The 14,285-nt window shown below is 53.7% G+C and overlaps 6 protein-coding genes across 6 annotated transcripts; all 6 read right to left on the reverse strand.

The window, feature by feature from the left end:
- Positions 1-593: 593 nt before the first annotated feature.
- On the reverse strand, positions 594-2,953 carry BU25DRAFT_457374 (uncharacterized protein; the record flags this gene model as incomplete). Its single annotated transcript, XM_033710106.1, has 5 exons — positions 594-830; positions 883-972; positions 1,022-2,658; positions 2,714-2,832; positions 2,889-2,953. 5 exons carry the CDS (start codon positions 2,951-2,953, stop codon positions 594-596), a joined length of 2,148 nt encoding a protein of 715 aa, XP_033563333.1.
- A 325-nt stretch (positions 2,954-3,278) lies between these two features.
- On the reverse strand, positions 3,279-6,668 carry BU25DRAFT_409612 (P-loop containing nucleoside triphosphate hydrolase protein). Its single transcript, XM_033706092.1, has 4 exons — positions 6,311-6,668; positions 6,201-6,216; positions 6,062-6,119; positions 3,279-5,998 (listed from the first exon to the last, which is right to left on the reverse strand). Exons 1-4 carry the CDS (start codon positions 6,316-6,318, stop codon positions 3,549-3,551), a joined length of 2,532 nt encoding a protein of 843 aa, XP_033563334.1. The 5' UTR covers positions 6,319-6,668; the 3' UTR covers positions 3,279-3,548.
- Positions 6,669-7,340: 672 nt separating this feature from the next.
- On the reverse strand, positions 7,341-7,970 carry BU25DRAFT_337845 (uncharacterized protein; the record flags this gene model as incomplete). Its single annotated transcript, XM_033702690.1, has 2 exons — positions 7,341-7,861; positions 7,910-7,970. The coding sequence occupies 2 exons, from the start codon at positions 7,968-7,970 to the stop codon at positions 7,341-7,343; spliced, it is 582 nt and encodes a 193-aa protein (XP_033563335.1).
- Positions 7,971-9,547: 1,577 nt separating this feature from the next.
- Positions 9,548-10,052, reverse strand: BU25DRAFT_430436 (uncharacterized protein; the record flags this gene model as incomplete). Its single annotated transcript, XM_033708604.1, has 2 exons — positions 9,548-9,900; positions 9,989-10,052. 2 exons carry the CDS (start codon positions 10,050-10,052, stop codon positions 9,548-9,550), a joined length of 417 nt encoding a protein of 138 aa, XP_033563336.1.
- A 1,028-nt stretch (positions 10,053-11,080) lies between these two features.
- Positions 11,081-12,121, reverse strand: BU25DRAFT_409616 (uncharacterized protein). The gene has a single exon (XM_033706093.1). The coding sequence runs from the start codon at positions 12,065-12,067 to the stop codon at positions 11,282-11,284; it is 786 nt and encodes a 261-aa protein (XP_033563337.1). The 5' UTR covers positions 12,068-12,121; the 3' UTR covers positions 11,081-11,281.
- Positions 12,122-12,556: 435 nt separating this feature from the next.
- On the reverse strand, positions 12,557-14,242 carry BU25DRAFT_490233 (uncharacterized protein). The gene is made up of 3 exons (XM_033711482.1): positions 14,142-14,242; positions 13,198-14,086; positions 12,557-13,138 (listed from the first exon to the last, which is right to left on the reverse strand). The coding sequence occupies exons 1-3, from the start codon at positions 14,216-14,218 to the stop codon at positions 12,893-12,895; spliced, it is 1,212 nt and encodes a 403-aa protein (XP_033563338.1). The 5' UTR covers positions 14,219-14,242; the 3' UTR covers positions 12,557-12,892.
- Positions 14,243-14,285: the final 43 nt, after the last annotated feature.

Genomic DNA, 14,285 nt, shown 5'->3' on the forward strand with positions numbered 1-14,285 from the left:
GTTTCATGGTTGTTTACTATCAAAAGTTAGCATTTGTGGGATGGCGGGGGGGAGAAAAATGGAGATGAATTGATGAGATGAAATGAGTCCTGTGCCAATCTTTCGCTCTGTGAGGGACCTGCCGTGCATGGACTGATCCGCCTGATGTCTACCACCACCTTACCTTACCTTACCTTCAGGACGTTTCGATCGCAGTGTACCTCTACATCTGCACGCAAATCCTCTACATCTGCACGCAAATGCTGCGCCTGTCTGATCAGGAAGATATAGGGTTATCCATCGATTGCAGTACCATGACGATGTATTTTCTTCTTCTTTTTTTTTGTTTTGTTTTCAGAATTCGGAAAATCTGATATTACGAGTCTCCAATCAGCGATTACGGCTTTGAGGCTTTGAGGCTTTGAATGGTGATTGGATTTGCCACGCGAGAGGCTGCACTGATGTGGTTGTCGTAACTGGGCCCATCTACATGTTCTCTAGATACTCCGTGCATGTGCTGTGCTGTGCTGTGCTGTGGGCTGAGAACGCCACGCTGATGCCAAATCGTTCGTGCTCGACTTCGTTTGCGCCTTCGTGGCCTTGTTCTGCCCTTCTCACAGCCACTGATCCTCATCTTCAGCAACGTCCATATCCGCATCCGCCGTAGATCCCATGGTCTCTTCGGCAGCAGCAGCCTTCTCCTCCCCCTCGATAGTTGCTGAAGACTCGTCATCGCTATCATGGCCTTCAGCCTGTGCGTCCGCGCTTTTCACGCCACCAAAGGCGTCATTAGGCACCCATTCCATCTCCAGCTTGCCAACGTCCGGGATCTGGTATGCGGTGTCGATGAACTAGAATTGTCAGTCCGTGTTGAGGAGAGAAGAGAAGGGACAAGACACGTACCGATTCAGCTTGATACCGTTCGCCAAACGTGATGATCAGGGTATCCGACTGCTGCGGATGTTGTTCGGTGCCGACAACATCAGGAACGTTCTGTGTGGTGTTAGCTCCATCTCCATGCCTGGCTTGGAAAGTAACTTACGAATAGATGCTGTCTCAGCGCCTCATCCTTCCTGCTCCCAGGCTCAACGTCCTTGACAGCAATCCTTCTTGGTCGGTTGTCGAGTCTCTTCACGCCGGTTCTGGCGCTGCTGAACGGCGCACCACGCCCACGGTATCCACCTCTAAAACCTCTAGCTCTCGGTGCGACTCCACGACCTCGATACGCGCCTCTGTACCCACCACGACTACTGCCACGCCAGGACTCAACCGCGGCATCCTGCTGCGCAAACAGGTTCTCAGCTTCTGCCTGCAGGGTCGCCAGGTCTTGGGAGAAGTCTTCTTCCATGTCCCCGTTCGCGTCTCCAGATGCTCTGGCGAGTTCGCGACGTACACGGAGGATTTCGGCGTTGGTTTCTTGCAGCTTGCGGTCGATCTCTTCTGCTTTGGCTGCTGCCTCTTCTGCCTTCTTCCGGCGCTCTTCGAAGGCCCGTTGAGCTTCAGCTTGGCGGCGTTCGATCCCCTCCGGGTCCAACATTTCAGTGTCTCCGTAGCCAGCTTCCTCGCCATCTGCGTCAAACCCATTGTGATTGTTCTGGGGAGGACCGAGGTCGGTGTCGGATCTGTGCCAGTACACTTTGACGAAGCGGTTGTCGAAGATGACTTTCGGACTGTTGTAGGCGGCGTTCGCGGCTTCGTGTGTTTCGTACTTGACAACAGCCAGGCGCTTGTAGGCTTGCATCCGTACATCGAGTATGGTGCCAAACTTCCCAAAGAAGTCTCGCACAGCTTCTTCGCTGTAGTTATCCTCCGGAATCTGCTCGACCACAATAGTAGTGTTCGTGCGGTCATATGTAGGTCCAGGTAGCGAAAAAAGAGCACGAGTGCGGCCGCCGGAACGACGTCCGCTGCAGCTTCGATCTCCCTGCGCATATCTGGGTTCGCTGTATCCTCCGTTCAGGCCCTGCCCGGGCTGATCTGGGTCGTACGCGAGTCCGTGTTGGTAAGGACAGACACTCCCAGCTGCACAGAACCCCTTTGTATCGTAGTCCGCGCATCTGATGTTGCTCGTGCCCGCTCCTTGTGCATTCAAAGCAGGCATAGGAGGCATGCCCGGTAAATTGATTCCAAACGCTGCGGCCATAGCTAGGAAAGCCATGGGATTCCCAGGATCGAATGGCGGGATGTCCCCAAACGCCGGATTGAGCGGAGGCATATTCGGCATTGGTGCAAATGCAGGTGCTTGTGCGTTCAAGCCTCCAACGCGACCGTTCTTCCCTGTCCTGCGCGCTGTCTGTTTGACGGGTCTGTCATTGCCAGTATGGCGGTTCGAGTGCAGGTCGAGACCTTCTCGCGACTGGCTTGTGTCTCGCTCGTTCTGCTTGCGTTTCCGCGACCTCTGACCCTGCTCTTGTGCATTTGCGCCCTGTGAGGCTCCAGTAGGGCGGTCGGGTAAGCGGTGCGCACCGTTCGAGCCTCGAGTTGCTGCTGGGCCTTTGGGCGCATGGAGAGGGGCAGAACTGAAGGCGTGGGCGGGATTTGGGAGGTATTCGGCGGTCGAAGTCCCGACTATCGAGGGTATGGGTGCCGGCGCCTCGGTCGAGACGTTCGTGTTCGCGCGTGGAGCGTAGCTCTTGTTCTTGAGGGTGCGAATGACTTCATCCACAAAAAGAGCAGTATCTGGGAGGTTCAGCTTCTCGTGCCTTGACAGTAAGCACCTATGCGCAGTACCTACTATCCTGCAAGAAGTCCGAAAGACTCTCTAGACAGTTGCGCCTGATGTTGGCGTCTGTGTCTTTCGTAGTGACAAGCGCAACCACATAGTCAGCAAGCACTTCCGCATCGGCGTCAGAACTATCGTGTCCGGTCAGTTCTCAGCCTCAACCACGCCCTAGCCAGCATAGACGTACATTGTCTCGAGCTTGGGTAGCACCCAGCGTTTGAACACGTCCGAGTCTTCTTCTGGCAGCAACATGATCGTGTGGCTACCGTCTTCCTCACTCCAGGAGCATGCGTGCTGTACTTCTGGTCTTGGTTGTATATTATGGAAAGTTCACAGCGCTGCAGAGCTCCAAAGATTCGGCGCGTGCTTTAGCGTGACGGCCAAAACGTCAGAGCTTGTCCCGCGCTCACCTGACAACTTGTGTCCCACTATATTCACTGCGAGCAAGCACTTGCCCATACAAGCTGCTGTAGTTACTAGGAGTGAAATCGTCCGAGCAAAATTACACCCGTAGCAAGCTCGAGCTGTTCGAGACCTGGGCCACAGAACATGCATGTATAAACATCAATGACACGGATTCTGTATGTGCAATCTAGTTCGATTCTTGCAAACTACACTACACGCTGAACGGCAAGGAAAAGGGTCATCATCCGTAGCTTGGTCCAAAGCCCAAGAACCCGACTAAATCAATGGGCAAACTGCCCGGACCGACATTTATCTAGCTCTGGTGCTCCAAATGGGGAACCATGCGTGTCATACAGCCACCAGCGGCCTCGAACAGGCCCACGACTGTCGAACTCCACGAGGTCGAAACGAAAGGAAATCTAACACTTTTGATATCCTTCGCTTACAACTTGTCGTAGTAGTTGTTGACGTCAGGTACCTCAATCTTGATACCCTTGCGCTTACGCATCTCAGCAACGATCTTACCAGGCATGGTGGTGTTGTCAAGCGGCGAGCCACCCTGGAGGATCTGCCAGTGGTCGAAGACCAACTGAGGGAAGGCCTGACCGGCAGTGTTGGAACGGAGATCGGCGGTGAAACCGAAAGACTCGTTGACGGGCAGGTAAGCCTTGATGTTGAAGAGGGGAGTACCGACACGCTGGTTCTCCTCGAAAACGTGACCTCTCCTGCGGGTAAGGACACCGTAGATACCACCCATGGCCTGCTCAGGAACCTGGATCTCGACGAGGTAGACGGGCTCCTGGAGAGCGGGCTCGGCGAGAAGAGTAGCAGCGTACAGGACACGACGAGCAGTAGGAATGATCTGACCACCACCACGGTGAATAGCATCAGCGTGGAGAGTGACATCCATGATGTTGAAGCGGATGGAGCGCATGGGCTCCTCAGCAACAGGACCTTCCTTGGTGGCCCACTGGAAACCAGAGACGACGGAGTCCTTGATTTCGCTGAGGTACTGGACGGCCTTGGTCTGGTCGACAAGCAAGTTGGCACCGTTGGTGTCGGGACCGAAGCACCAAATCTTACGGGCATCGGTGACATCCCAGCCGTGCTCGTCGGCAAGGATACGGGCACGAGCCTTGAAGTCATCACGGGGACCGATCTTACCGGACTCGATGGCCTGGGAGACCTCCTCGTCAAGGGGCTGAGCAGTGACGTAGAGACGGTTGTGCTTGTTGGGCGACTTGGACAGAGCAGTCATGCTCGATGTGCCGGCAACGGTCTCACGGTACTGGACGACGGGGTCGGAGACACGGAGAGGGACACCAGCGTGGTCCTCCTCGAGATCCTTCAAGCAAATCTCCAAGTGGAGCTCACCGGCACCGGCAACAACGTGCTCACCGGAGTCGGAGATGTAAGTCAAGACGCAAGGGTCGGACTTGGAGAGACGCTTGAGACCTTCGACAAGTTTGGGAAGATCCTGGGCGTTCTTGACCTCGACGGAACGCTGAACGACGGGGGAAACAGAGAACTTCATAACCTTGAGGTTGTGGGCAGTCTCGTTGGTGGTGAGGGTACCAGACTTGAGCAAGAACTGGTCAACACCGACAAGACCAAGAATGTTACCAGCGGGAACATCGTCGATAGGCTCGACGAAACGACCCATCATGAGGATGGTACGCTGAATGGCCTTGATGAACAAGTCCTCCTTCTTGCCAGGGACGTAGTTAGGACCCTGGATACGGACCTTAAGACCGGAGCGGACAGTTCCGGAGAAGACACGACCGAAGGCGTAGAAACGACCCTTGTCGGAGGTGGGGACCATCTTGGAGACGTACAACATAAGGGGACCCTTGGGATCGCAGTCGCGGATACCAATGGCGTTGACGTCGTCGTGAGGACCCTCGTAGAGGGTCTCCATACGGTACTTCTGCGCGGTGGCGGGAGAAGGAAGGTGGAGAACCATCATCTCGAGGAGAGCGTCGGCAGCGGGAAGGAACTTGCGCATGACAACCTTGAGGAGCTGCTTGCCCTCGAGGTCCTTCTCGTCGCTGGTGAGCTTGATCTCGAGCTTCTCGAGGAGAGTTGGGATTTCGTCGGTCTTGAAGTTCATGACCGCGTTGAAGATGCGGAAGATGGGGTCCAAGATGAACTGGTTGAAAGCACGCTCAAGGGCCTTACCTTCGTGTGTGCCGACCTTGGTCCACTTCTTGGTCTTAGGGTTGAAGTAAGAGTCACCCCAGAGACGCTCCATCATCTTGTTCTTGTCAACACCGAATTTCTTGGCGTAACGGGAAGCGAACTGGCGGATGGTGAAAGCCCATCCGTGCAGACCGGAACCGAAAGCGATGGTACCCTTCTCGGGGTAGACCTGGACGTCACCAAGAGACTTGTCGAAGTAGGTGGCGATGACGACGTTGACGGACTCGATGACACGAGAGAAGTTCTGGTACAGGTCCTCCTTGGAGACCTGGAGCTCGAGAAGAGCACGGTCGACCTTGTTGATGACAACGACAGGCTTGATGCGCTCACCGAGAGCCTGGCGGAGCACAGTCTCGGTCTGGACGCACACACCTTCAATGGTGTCAACGACAACAAGGGCACCATCGGTGACACGGAGAGCAGCAGTGACTTCAGAGGAGAAATCAACGTGACCGGGCGAGTCGATCAAGTTGATCAAGAACTCGTTCTTCTCGGTCTTGATGGGGATGTCCTTGATGTCCTCGGGGTCCTGAAGCTGGGCGAACAGGGAGATGGCAGTGGACTTGATAGTGACACCACGCTCCTGCTCGTCGGCACGAGTATCGGTGAAACGGGCGGAACCAGCGTTGGCGGCCGAGATAATACCAGCACGCTGGACGAGCGAGTCGGTAAGGGTGGACTTGCCGTGGTCGACTGTGGCGGGGTAGGTCAGCGATCAGTCCTTGCATGCGCTGGCATTGCATCGAGGCTGCTTACCGTGGGCAATGACGGACATGTTACGGATGTTCGCCGGGTTGTCCATGAGACCACGGATCTGAATGCGCTGTTAGTATGCCGTGTTCCTCATTTCTCGAATATCGTCGCATGATGCGGGGCATGTGTGCGCGCAACGTACCTCCTCGGTGGTGAAGCTGGAGACATGTTAGCATCGTGCTCTGTCAATTCCCAGATGCTGGCTCAAGATTTTGACATCTCGAGCTGCAGCAGTGGCGTGGCGGTACTTACTTGACCATTTTGGCGGTGTTGTGGCTGTCTTCTCTTATGAAAATTCAACGGTGTAGTGGACGAATACCCCGCACGGGAGGTTTCGGTTCTCGAAGGTTGCAGGAGATGTCTCTGGCTATAGGACCAGGACACGGAGCGCTCTCTGCAAGATAGAGGCTTTGACGTTGGCGTGCGTTGCAACGAGAAAAGAAAGAGGGCGGGTGCTGCAAAGCTTTTGAACGTGGGCGGGGCAATGCTGCTCACGCTAGCCTGTAGCGAGAGGAAGACGCTTTCCACATTTAGCGGGGCAATTTCTCTCCAATCGCCGGCAACGTAACCACGCACTCACAACAGCCGCCCTTTTCTGCGCCATGGTAAGGGTACGGAACTTGAAGCTCTCCGGCGCAGCGATGCTCTCATATCAATGCTATTGCGCGTATGACTCCTCTGTATTCTGGTTTGGTAGATGACTCTACATCTCGATTACATATAACGGCCCAACATATGATTGGGTACCGATGAGGCACGAACGTCGTTCGATGTCCTCGAGCATGCCCCGAGTTCCACCATGTTCGAGATTGCGGTCATAGAAGAACAAAATCATTGAGCTGCTGTAGTCTTCAACAGAAGTTCGTGTCCATCTTTGTGCGAAGTCACTGTCATGCGTTCAGTCTGCTGCTTCCGCACCATTCATGTTGCCTCAAGTGCGGTGTGGGCTGGTCTGGAGGCGTGAGGTGGAGCCCTCGAGGTGTGAGAGCTTGATGAAGGTCACATGCGTTGCAGGATCAGCGATCAGCTTGCCGTCATCTATCTCCGCTAAGCCCGCTTATGTTGGCGGTGCACTTGTGAAAACATGCTGAAGTATCGCTGAGTGTATTAGTCAACGCATTCACATCCACAAGAGAAGCACGGCGTTCAAGCTCAACGAGTGCATTAGTGAGACGAGCTCAATGTTAATCCCATTTCCAAGAAAGCCTATGTACAGTCCTACCCAGATTCAATCGCCACGGCGCATCCACCATTACCTCTCGCCTGCCACTTTATCAACTATCTAAGCCAACCAGCGCTTGGCCAGACCCTGAGCCGCCTTCGCGTCGTCGGGGTTGTTCTTCGCCAGCTCGGCAAGGATGCTCGCAACATCATCTTGCCTCTTCTGGATCGCGCCCTTGGCCGCCTCAGCATCCTCAGGGTTGTTCTCCGCCAACGCAGCCAAGATGGACGCAACGTCGTCCTGGGGCTCGCGCTTGGTAGGAGCGGTCTTGCCGGCGCCCTGGCGTGCTGCAGCAGCGTCATCGGGGTTGTTGGCCTCAAGGGCGGCCAGGATGGAATCGAGGTCGTCCTGGGACTGACGCTTCGTAGTGGCGGGCTTGGTGCCCTGACGAGCGGCGGCTGCGTCGTCGGGGTTGTTGGCCTCGAGGGCGGCCAGGATCGAGTCCAGGTCGTCTTGGGGCGCGGGGGCGCGAGCACGGAGCTTGACGTTCATGACAGCCGCGGCTGCTTCGGCATCCTCAGGGTTGTTCTCGCGGAGAGCCTCGAGGATGGAGGCGACGTCGTCCTGAGGGTCGCGCTTGGCTGCGGTATGTAAGTGACGTAGTGTAAGTCTGATAAGCTATCACGTACCAGAAGAAGCGAAGACAGCGCTAGAGAAAGCCGCGGCGGCCACGAAAGTAATGAATCTCATAGTGACTGATTAGGGTGTATGGAAGATATAGGGTAAGGTAGTATGAACAGAAAGGAGCGTGGCCGGCACAAAGATTACAAGATGGTACGAATGATGGGGAAACTGGCTCAATTGACCTCAGGACGCTGACGATATATACACCTTCCACATAGTTGCCGCATTGCTAAGCTTCGCTGCAACAGAAGTCGAAGCTTGGTATCAGTGCCTAACACAGTATCAGCATGCTGCGACGATCTGCGCTGCGAAAGCAAGGCCCAGAGAGACTAAGCTAGTGCATCTCCCGTAGCGGACATGGATGAGTGGGATCGTTTGGTTTCCGGATGGCCTTGGTTTGGAATGCTCTTGTTGTGCTTGTTTCGGGAACAGCCTCACCATATCTCGAAACCAGATCTGAAACATCGGGACTTCGATGAGCTCACAACAATAAGGCTCCGTACGACGATCAGAGCATCGTCGTGCATAGAGGTGATATACTTGGTAGCAGTGCTACTGTTCGTGCTGCGTCTTTCCCTGTCGCTGCCGGGACCTGTTGCGCCGCCCATGGGGTCAGGTCAGTCTGTAGTGTCTGCCCTTGTACAACCCAAATCGTCCAACATATCCTTCTCGAAGCGATAACATGTGCTTTCTCCGAATTGCTGTGTGGGCGGGATTGCGCTCGCTGCTACGGCCAAACATTTGGGGTCGGTGGTTCACGATGGGAGGGAGCTTTGGAGACTATGTCCACGCGGCGCATAAGAGGAGCTACAGATCTATTCAAATCAAAATTAGCAACGTTACTCAGGGAGAGTGTCTTGCACGTACCAATTGAAAAAAAAAACGCCAGCTAGGGTTGCCATGTACACGGGTCAGTGAGATTTGGAAGCAACGTACACATGCGAGCAGGAGACAGCGATGAGCCGTTGCTGATACTTCGACGACTCCTAGCACGACATGCCTGACACGTTCTCATAGAAAAGGTTGTGTAGGACTATCACGCCCAGGGCGATTGACAGCTTTCATTGCGCTGCGAGGCTGGAGGTGAGCGGGGCGGTAGAGCTGTATAACAGCTGAGGAGCCCATTGGCATCTACCCGCCTGCTGCAGAGGTAATTGAGGGTACGTCCGAGGCATTGAGATAACTCAGCTGTCGTCTGGGCGTTGTGTTGGGTGTTGGGGCCCTCTTCGTCAACGTGCTCTTTGACTGAGGTTGAACAAGCTTGGCAACCAGCAGCTGGCCAAGTTGCATCAGCTACGGAGCTCCAGCATCCATTGCGGGCCCGAGGTCATCAGAATCACGTCAAAAAAGTTCGGCATGTGTTTGCAAGATACAATTGAGTCGATTGAGATGGGTATTGGCTCCCTGCTCGCGTCACCGCTCCTACTGGAGCCTCCGCATTGTAGCCTCGGTCAAGGAGAGAAAAGTTCAGTGGTAGCTTGCTCTTCAGATTGCTCGTCTAAAGTACATGTTTTACACAATCTGACCGGCCACTAGAGGTAGAAAGGAGGCCCTTCCTATGCACACACCCATCCACGAAAGTTTCCATCCAGCGACCCAGACCGTTGACCCGATGTCAACATAGCCCACTCTGATGCACATATCTATGCAACGTAGAGGAGCAAGAAGGACATCATGAGGGCGAAGAGACCAGTAGCCTCAGCGAAGGCGAAACCGAGAACGGCGTACTGGAAGAGCTGACCCCTGAGGGAAGGGTTGCGGGCGACACCCTGGATGAGGCCACCAAAAACTGTGCCGATACCGACACCAGCGCCGGCAAGACCGATGGTAGCGAGACCAGCACCCTGGATCTTAGCGGCAGCGACCATGGCGGCAGCGGTGGACTCGGCGACGATGCCACGCTTCTGGATGACGTTGCGGGCAGCGTTGTTGCGGAAAGCGGAGCGGGCAGCAACGAGGCTGTTCTGGGGGCGGGCTGCAGGATAAAAGTCAATGGCTATTTGATGGAGCTCAATGGCTTCAATGGATGGATTTTGATGCAATTGCTGCGGGTGCAGGCGGTTGCGATCAGGTTCAGGACGTACCAGCGGTGGTGAGGCTGCGGCTGGCCACGCGGGCGGCACCGAAGGAACGAGCGATGGCAACCATGGTGAAGGTGTTGGTCGTTGAGTGGAGATGAATTGGGTGATGAGGAGGTGGATGGAGGGTGATGGAGGAAGCTGCGATGAAAACCTCTTAGGCAAGCTCAAAGACGCTAAGGCCAGAATCGGGTGCTGCACGGAGCAACCTCTCACGTGACTGGGTCGCTCCTGCTTCCAATTCCTCCCGACATCGCCTCGCCAACAATCTTATCACCTCTTCGACGTGGCCGGAGGTCAACGCTTGCCTCTCGCCTTCAATCGCATCGATTGACATGTGCAAATACTCTGTGCAGCGTTGGCAATGGCTGAATTGAGTGTTGTTTACTCCTTGGACCTGCGAGTCCCTCCTTGCGCCAGTGCTCGCCCGGCAGCTCCAGCCCCGCAACACCGACTTCTCCACACTTTACGACGCTGCAGGATACGTACTGAACTCAGGTCCAAAATTGCGATTGCGCACTACTCATCCGGACCAGTAACTTGTACTTGCTTCGCATATATCTTCATAGATGCTCATCACTCATCGCTTGTGCCTGGAGATGATCATTGCCGCCCAGCCGTAAAGATCGCAACTTTCACGAACACATGTTTCCTCACTACATTCATGGATCAAACGGTCAATCTTCAGAATTACAATTGTCACCATGATCACATGCATGCTCACGTCATAAGTTGGGCTCGATACAGGTATCAGTATCCGGCTGCCTTGCATGTTTTCAGCATACTGTAGTTGGCTTTTGAGAATGATGAAAGAAAACCCTAATCTTATCTTAGCACACAACCCTAACTTTTAATCTCAACATTGCATCGACTACCTTCCAAGACTTTGGACACGCAAGCGGTCCTTCGTGCAGCACGAAAGATAGGCTGCTCGATCCTTTCACAATTACAACCTTACCATACTTCAACAATCAATATAATGGCCTGTACATGGAAGCCTACATCGCATTTACCATCAAGTCAAACCACGAGCTAAAGCATAAGCGTTGCTGAGCCTCGTTGTCACCTTGCCTTGAAATTCGCGACTTCCATGCTGCCTGGTCATATCCGAAGGCGTTGCTTATCCGCTCCCATTCACAGAATGCAAAGAAGGCGGGTGCAAGCTCTGAATTACAATAGTGCTAGATAGTTTGGAGCACATCAGTAAGACTTAGACATCTGATCGACGTAGGTATAGCATTCTGGCAGGAACCAACGCGTTTTGCAGCAGTTTCTTTCCTTGGATTCCACTCTTCCTGCCTAGGTCCTCGCGTACACAACACTCGCCACTCCCACTCCAGCTGTCAACAGTACGGCCCCCCACCTCACCAACCCCTTCACAATAAACTTCATCGTAAGCTCCTCGATCGCCTTTCCATCATTGATCCTCGGAAACTCTACACCCGGTACATCCCTCCCCAACACCTTGCACAATGGCTCCCAGCCGTCCTTCACATCGAAGAACACCAACCTGTCTTCCGGCACAGTGCGCTTAAGATACGCCATATGCCTATCCCAGTGCTCTCGGGTGGCCGGCTCAGGCTGACCGTACAGTACAATCCACTGCTTGCGCAATACGTCGATATAAGCGGGAAAGTGCCGCATACCCGGTAGCCAGAAGAGCACAAAGCGCAGGAACCAGAGTGTCGCGGCATTGCTGACTGTTGCCATGCTCTTTACCCATGCATCTGGGTCGCGGGTGGTGCATATCACCATTGCGTTGGGGAATAGGGTGAGCAGTTCTGGGATAAGGCCGTTGCATGGGGAGTCTGTTACTGCTGCGTAGCCGTCCAAGCGGTTTTGGAGGTGCGTTTGAATGGTGCGAGTGTCTGATGGTGAGTGTGGGGGCCAGCGCGAGAGTAAATCTATCCAGGCTTGGATGTGCGATGGAGGGCCGAGGGTTGCTTGTGTGCCACCATGGTACACAGGAGCATCTAGGAGGATGTTCAGAGCAAGACTGAAGGATGCTGTTCCTGTGCGAGGGAGACCCGCGCCGATGACCTGTATAGTGGTATCTGGCTTTGGCGAAGATGGTTGAGCACCCATGGTTGTTGAGGTGTAAAATGAAGTTTTTGAGGCAGTCAGGTCAAGGTGTTGTGCTGGGTGTACGTCAGAAGTTGTGCTGACAATGCCAACGTAAGCCAACACATCTTGGTCTGTACCGTGTCTGTGCTCCGGGCGTTTGGTGCACAGACACGGTACCAGTACTGGCAGGGTCTGCGGACCGAGCGTTGAAACAAAAAGATGGTCATCACAGTCCGGTAATGCAAGTATAGATGTCGGGGAATTGTAAGGGTAGACGTTGCGTTTATCTGCAACCAAAAGACAAGACACGTGCGACTTGAGGAGCGTATATTTGGACATTGATGATATTATACAGAGCCAATTTGCAGTCCTCGTCGCCTTCAGAAACAAACCAAAGTCATCTGGACCTTGGTGTTTGATCACAATGGTGATGTGAAAGTTGCGCGAAGACACGCTCTGACCCGAGAAGTCATTCATCCTGGCCGGAGAACGCGCCAATATTGCTCGTGAGGGATGTCGTGATAATCGCATCCTGATTATCCGTGGCTCTCTATGGATGTGTGCCAAAGTGTAGCACAGTAGTACACCACTCGAGGTACATGCGAAAGCGGAGTATGCGTGGGACGCAGACTCTAGATGCTACAGCGCCACAGGTCCATATGTTGTCTAGCGTTACTCCATTCAATCATCGAGATGAAGAAGCTTCACCTTGAGAGCTGCCTGTTCACGAAGAAGACTTTGCAATAAAGCGTCCGGTGGCCCGCTGAGCTCATTGATCCCAAGGCTTGGAATGGGCTCGCTGTCGGTGTCTTTTGGGCCCTCCTGTGCCGACCTGTCAGTCAGCTGTTACGCGAATTCAGGGCTGTATGGACTTCCGATGGGCCAATATGGGCCCTCAATGACGGATGTTATACTGCTGGTCTCGCGGAGAATGTCATTGATGCCCCATCGCGAGATGAGGAAAGTGTTTAGGGTGTCGATACAGTATCCTCCAAGCTTCAGCAAATCTGACGTGGGTAGGTCCGAGCTTGAAATGGGGAGGATCCAGAAGTCGTGGGTCCAGTCGTGGTTGGGCTGTTGTCTGGATTTCTCCTATTGTGGGTTAGCAACCTGGCGAATCCAATGTAAGTTGATTGTGAGACTGCACTTACATAGTCCCATTGTTCCTTCGTCAGGCTGAACAGCCCGGTGTAGTTCTTGGGGAATGCCATGAGGCCGTCGTCTTGATGCGTGACTCGGACTGTGGTGCACCTCCGGTCATGCATCAGCTCGTAGATCATGTTCCGGACCGATTGTAGAAAGTTCGTAATATGAACCTTCACGAAGGTACTGGAATGCCCGTGATCTCTCTTCAGATCTGATATGAGGACGACCTCAATGTTCAGCTTATGTGAGGTTGATGTCTGTATCCTGGACCGAAACTTGCGCAGAGAATCCACCGTGTGTCGTAGGAAAAGTTCCTTTTCAGCAAACTCTCTGAGCCGAATGCCCGGATTGGATTCCAAAGAGCTGGCTTCTTTGTTGAAGTGCTCACATTTGACGCGTATCTGCAGATCGCAAATGTGGTCAATCGGCACAAAATCAACGGCTGAGTCTTGAGGACCTAACGTTACGATTGTGCACAGATTGTCCATACCGCCTTCCACGTTGCAGACGGAAAAGCTGTTGCTCTCATAGTACTTTTCCAATGTCTCAAGCACGACTTCTTCACCCATATAGCTTGGGTTGAAGATATGGTTCTCGGGCATGACAAAATCGTCTTGCGGGTATACGTCGTGGTCAGTCCTGATCCTCCCATCTGGAAGTACAGTTTGGAAGTCTCCATGCCTCGGGAAATACCGATTCTCAGAACGCAGGACAGCGTCCTTTTTGAGTGACTCGTATTTTCGAAAATGGTAGTATGGGCCAATTGGGATCTGTCGATCTTCGAGGCAGAGGTAGCTATACACCATGTCTCGCAGTTCTTTGGGAAGTTTTTTGTACATCAGAGTGCTAAAGCTGAGGCATTCTGATCGGGCACTCGTGTTGGCTGCGTTAATCCTTAATAGACGTCAGGTGAGTTCGTATCTTACTCATGGTAGGGAAGCGCACTTACTGCTGCTGCTTCTGAAGTGATAGTTCAGGCTGCAAGTCCTCTGCATGTTCCCCGTCAATTACTAGAATGCCAGACATTTCGAGTTGGGGGTTCAGCTGTCGAACAGTATATGTAAAGGTCTTGATAGTGACTCGCAGCTACGTA

This window comes from Macroventuria anomochaeta (assembly GCF_010093625.1).
Source record: "Macroventuria anomochaeta strain CBS 525.71 unplaced genomic scaffold BU25scaffold_11, whole genome shotgun sequence".
NCBI classification, from domain to species: Eukaryota; Fungi; Ascomycota; class Dothideomycetes; order Pleosporales; family Didymellaceae; genus Macroventuria; species Macroventuria anomochaeta.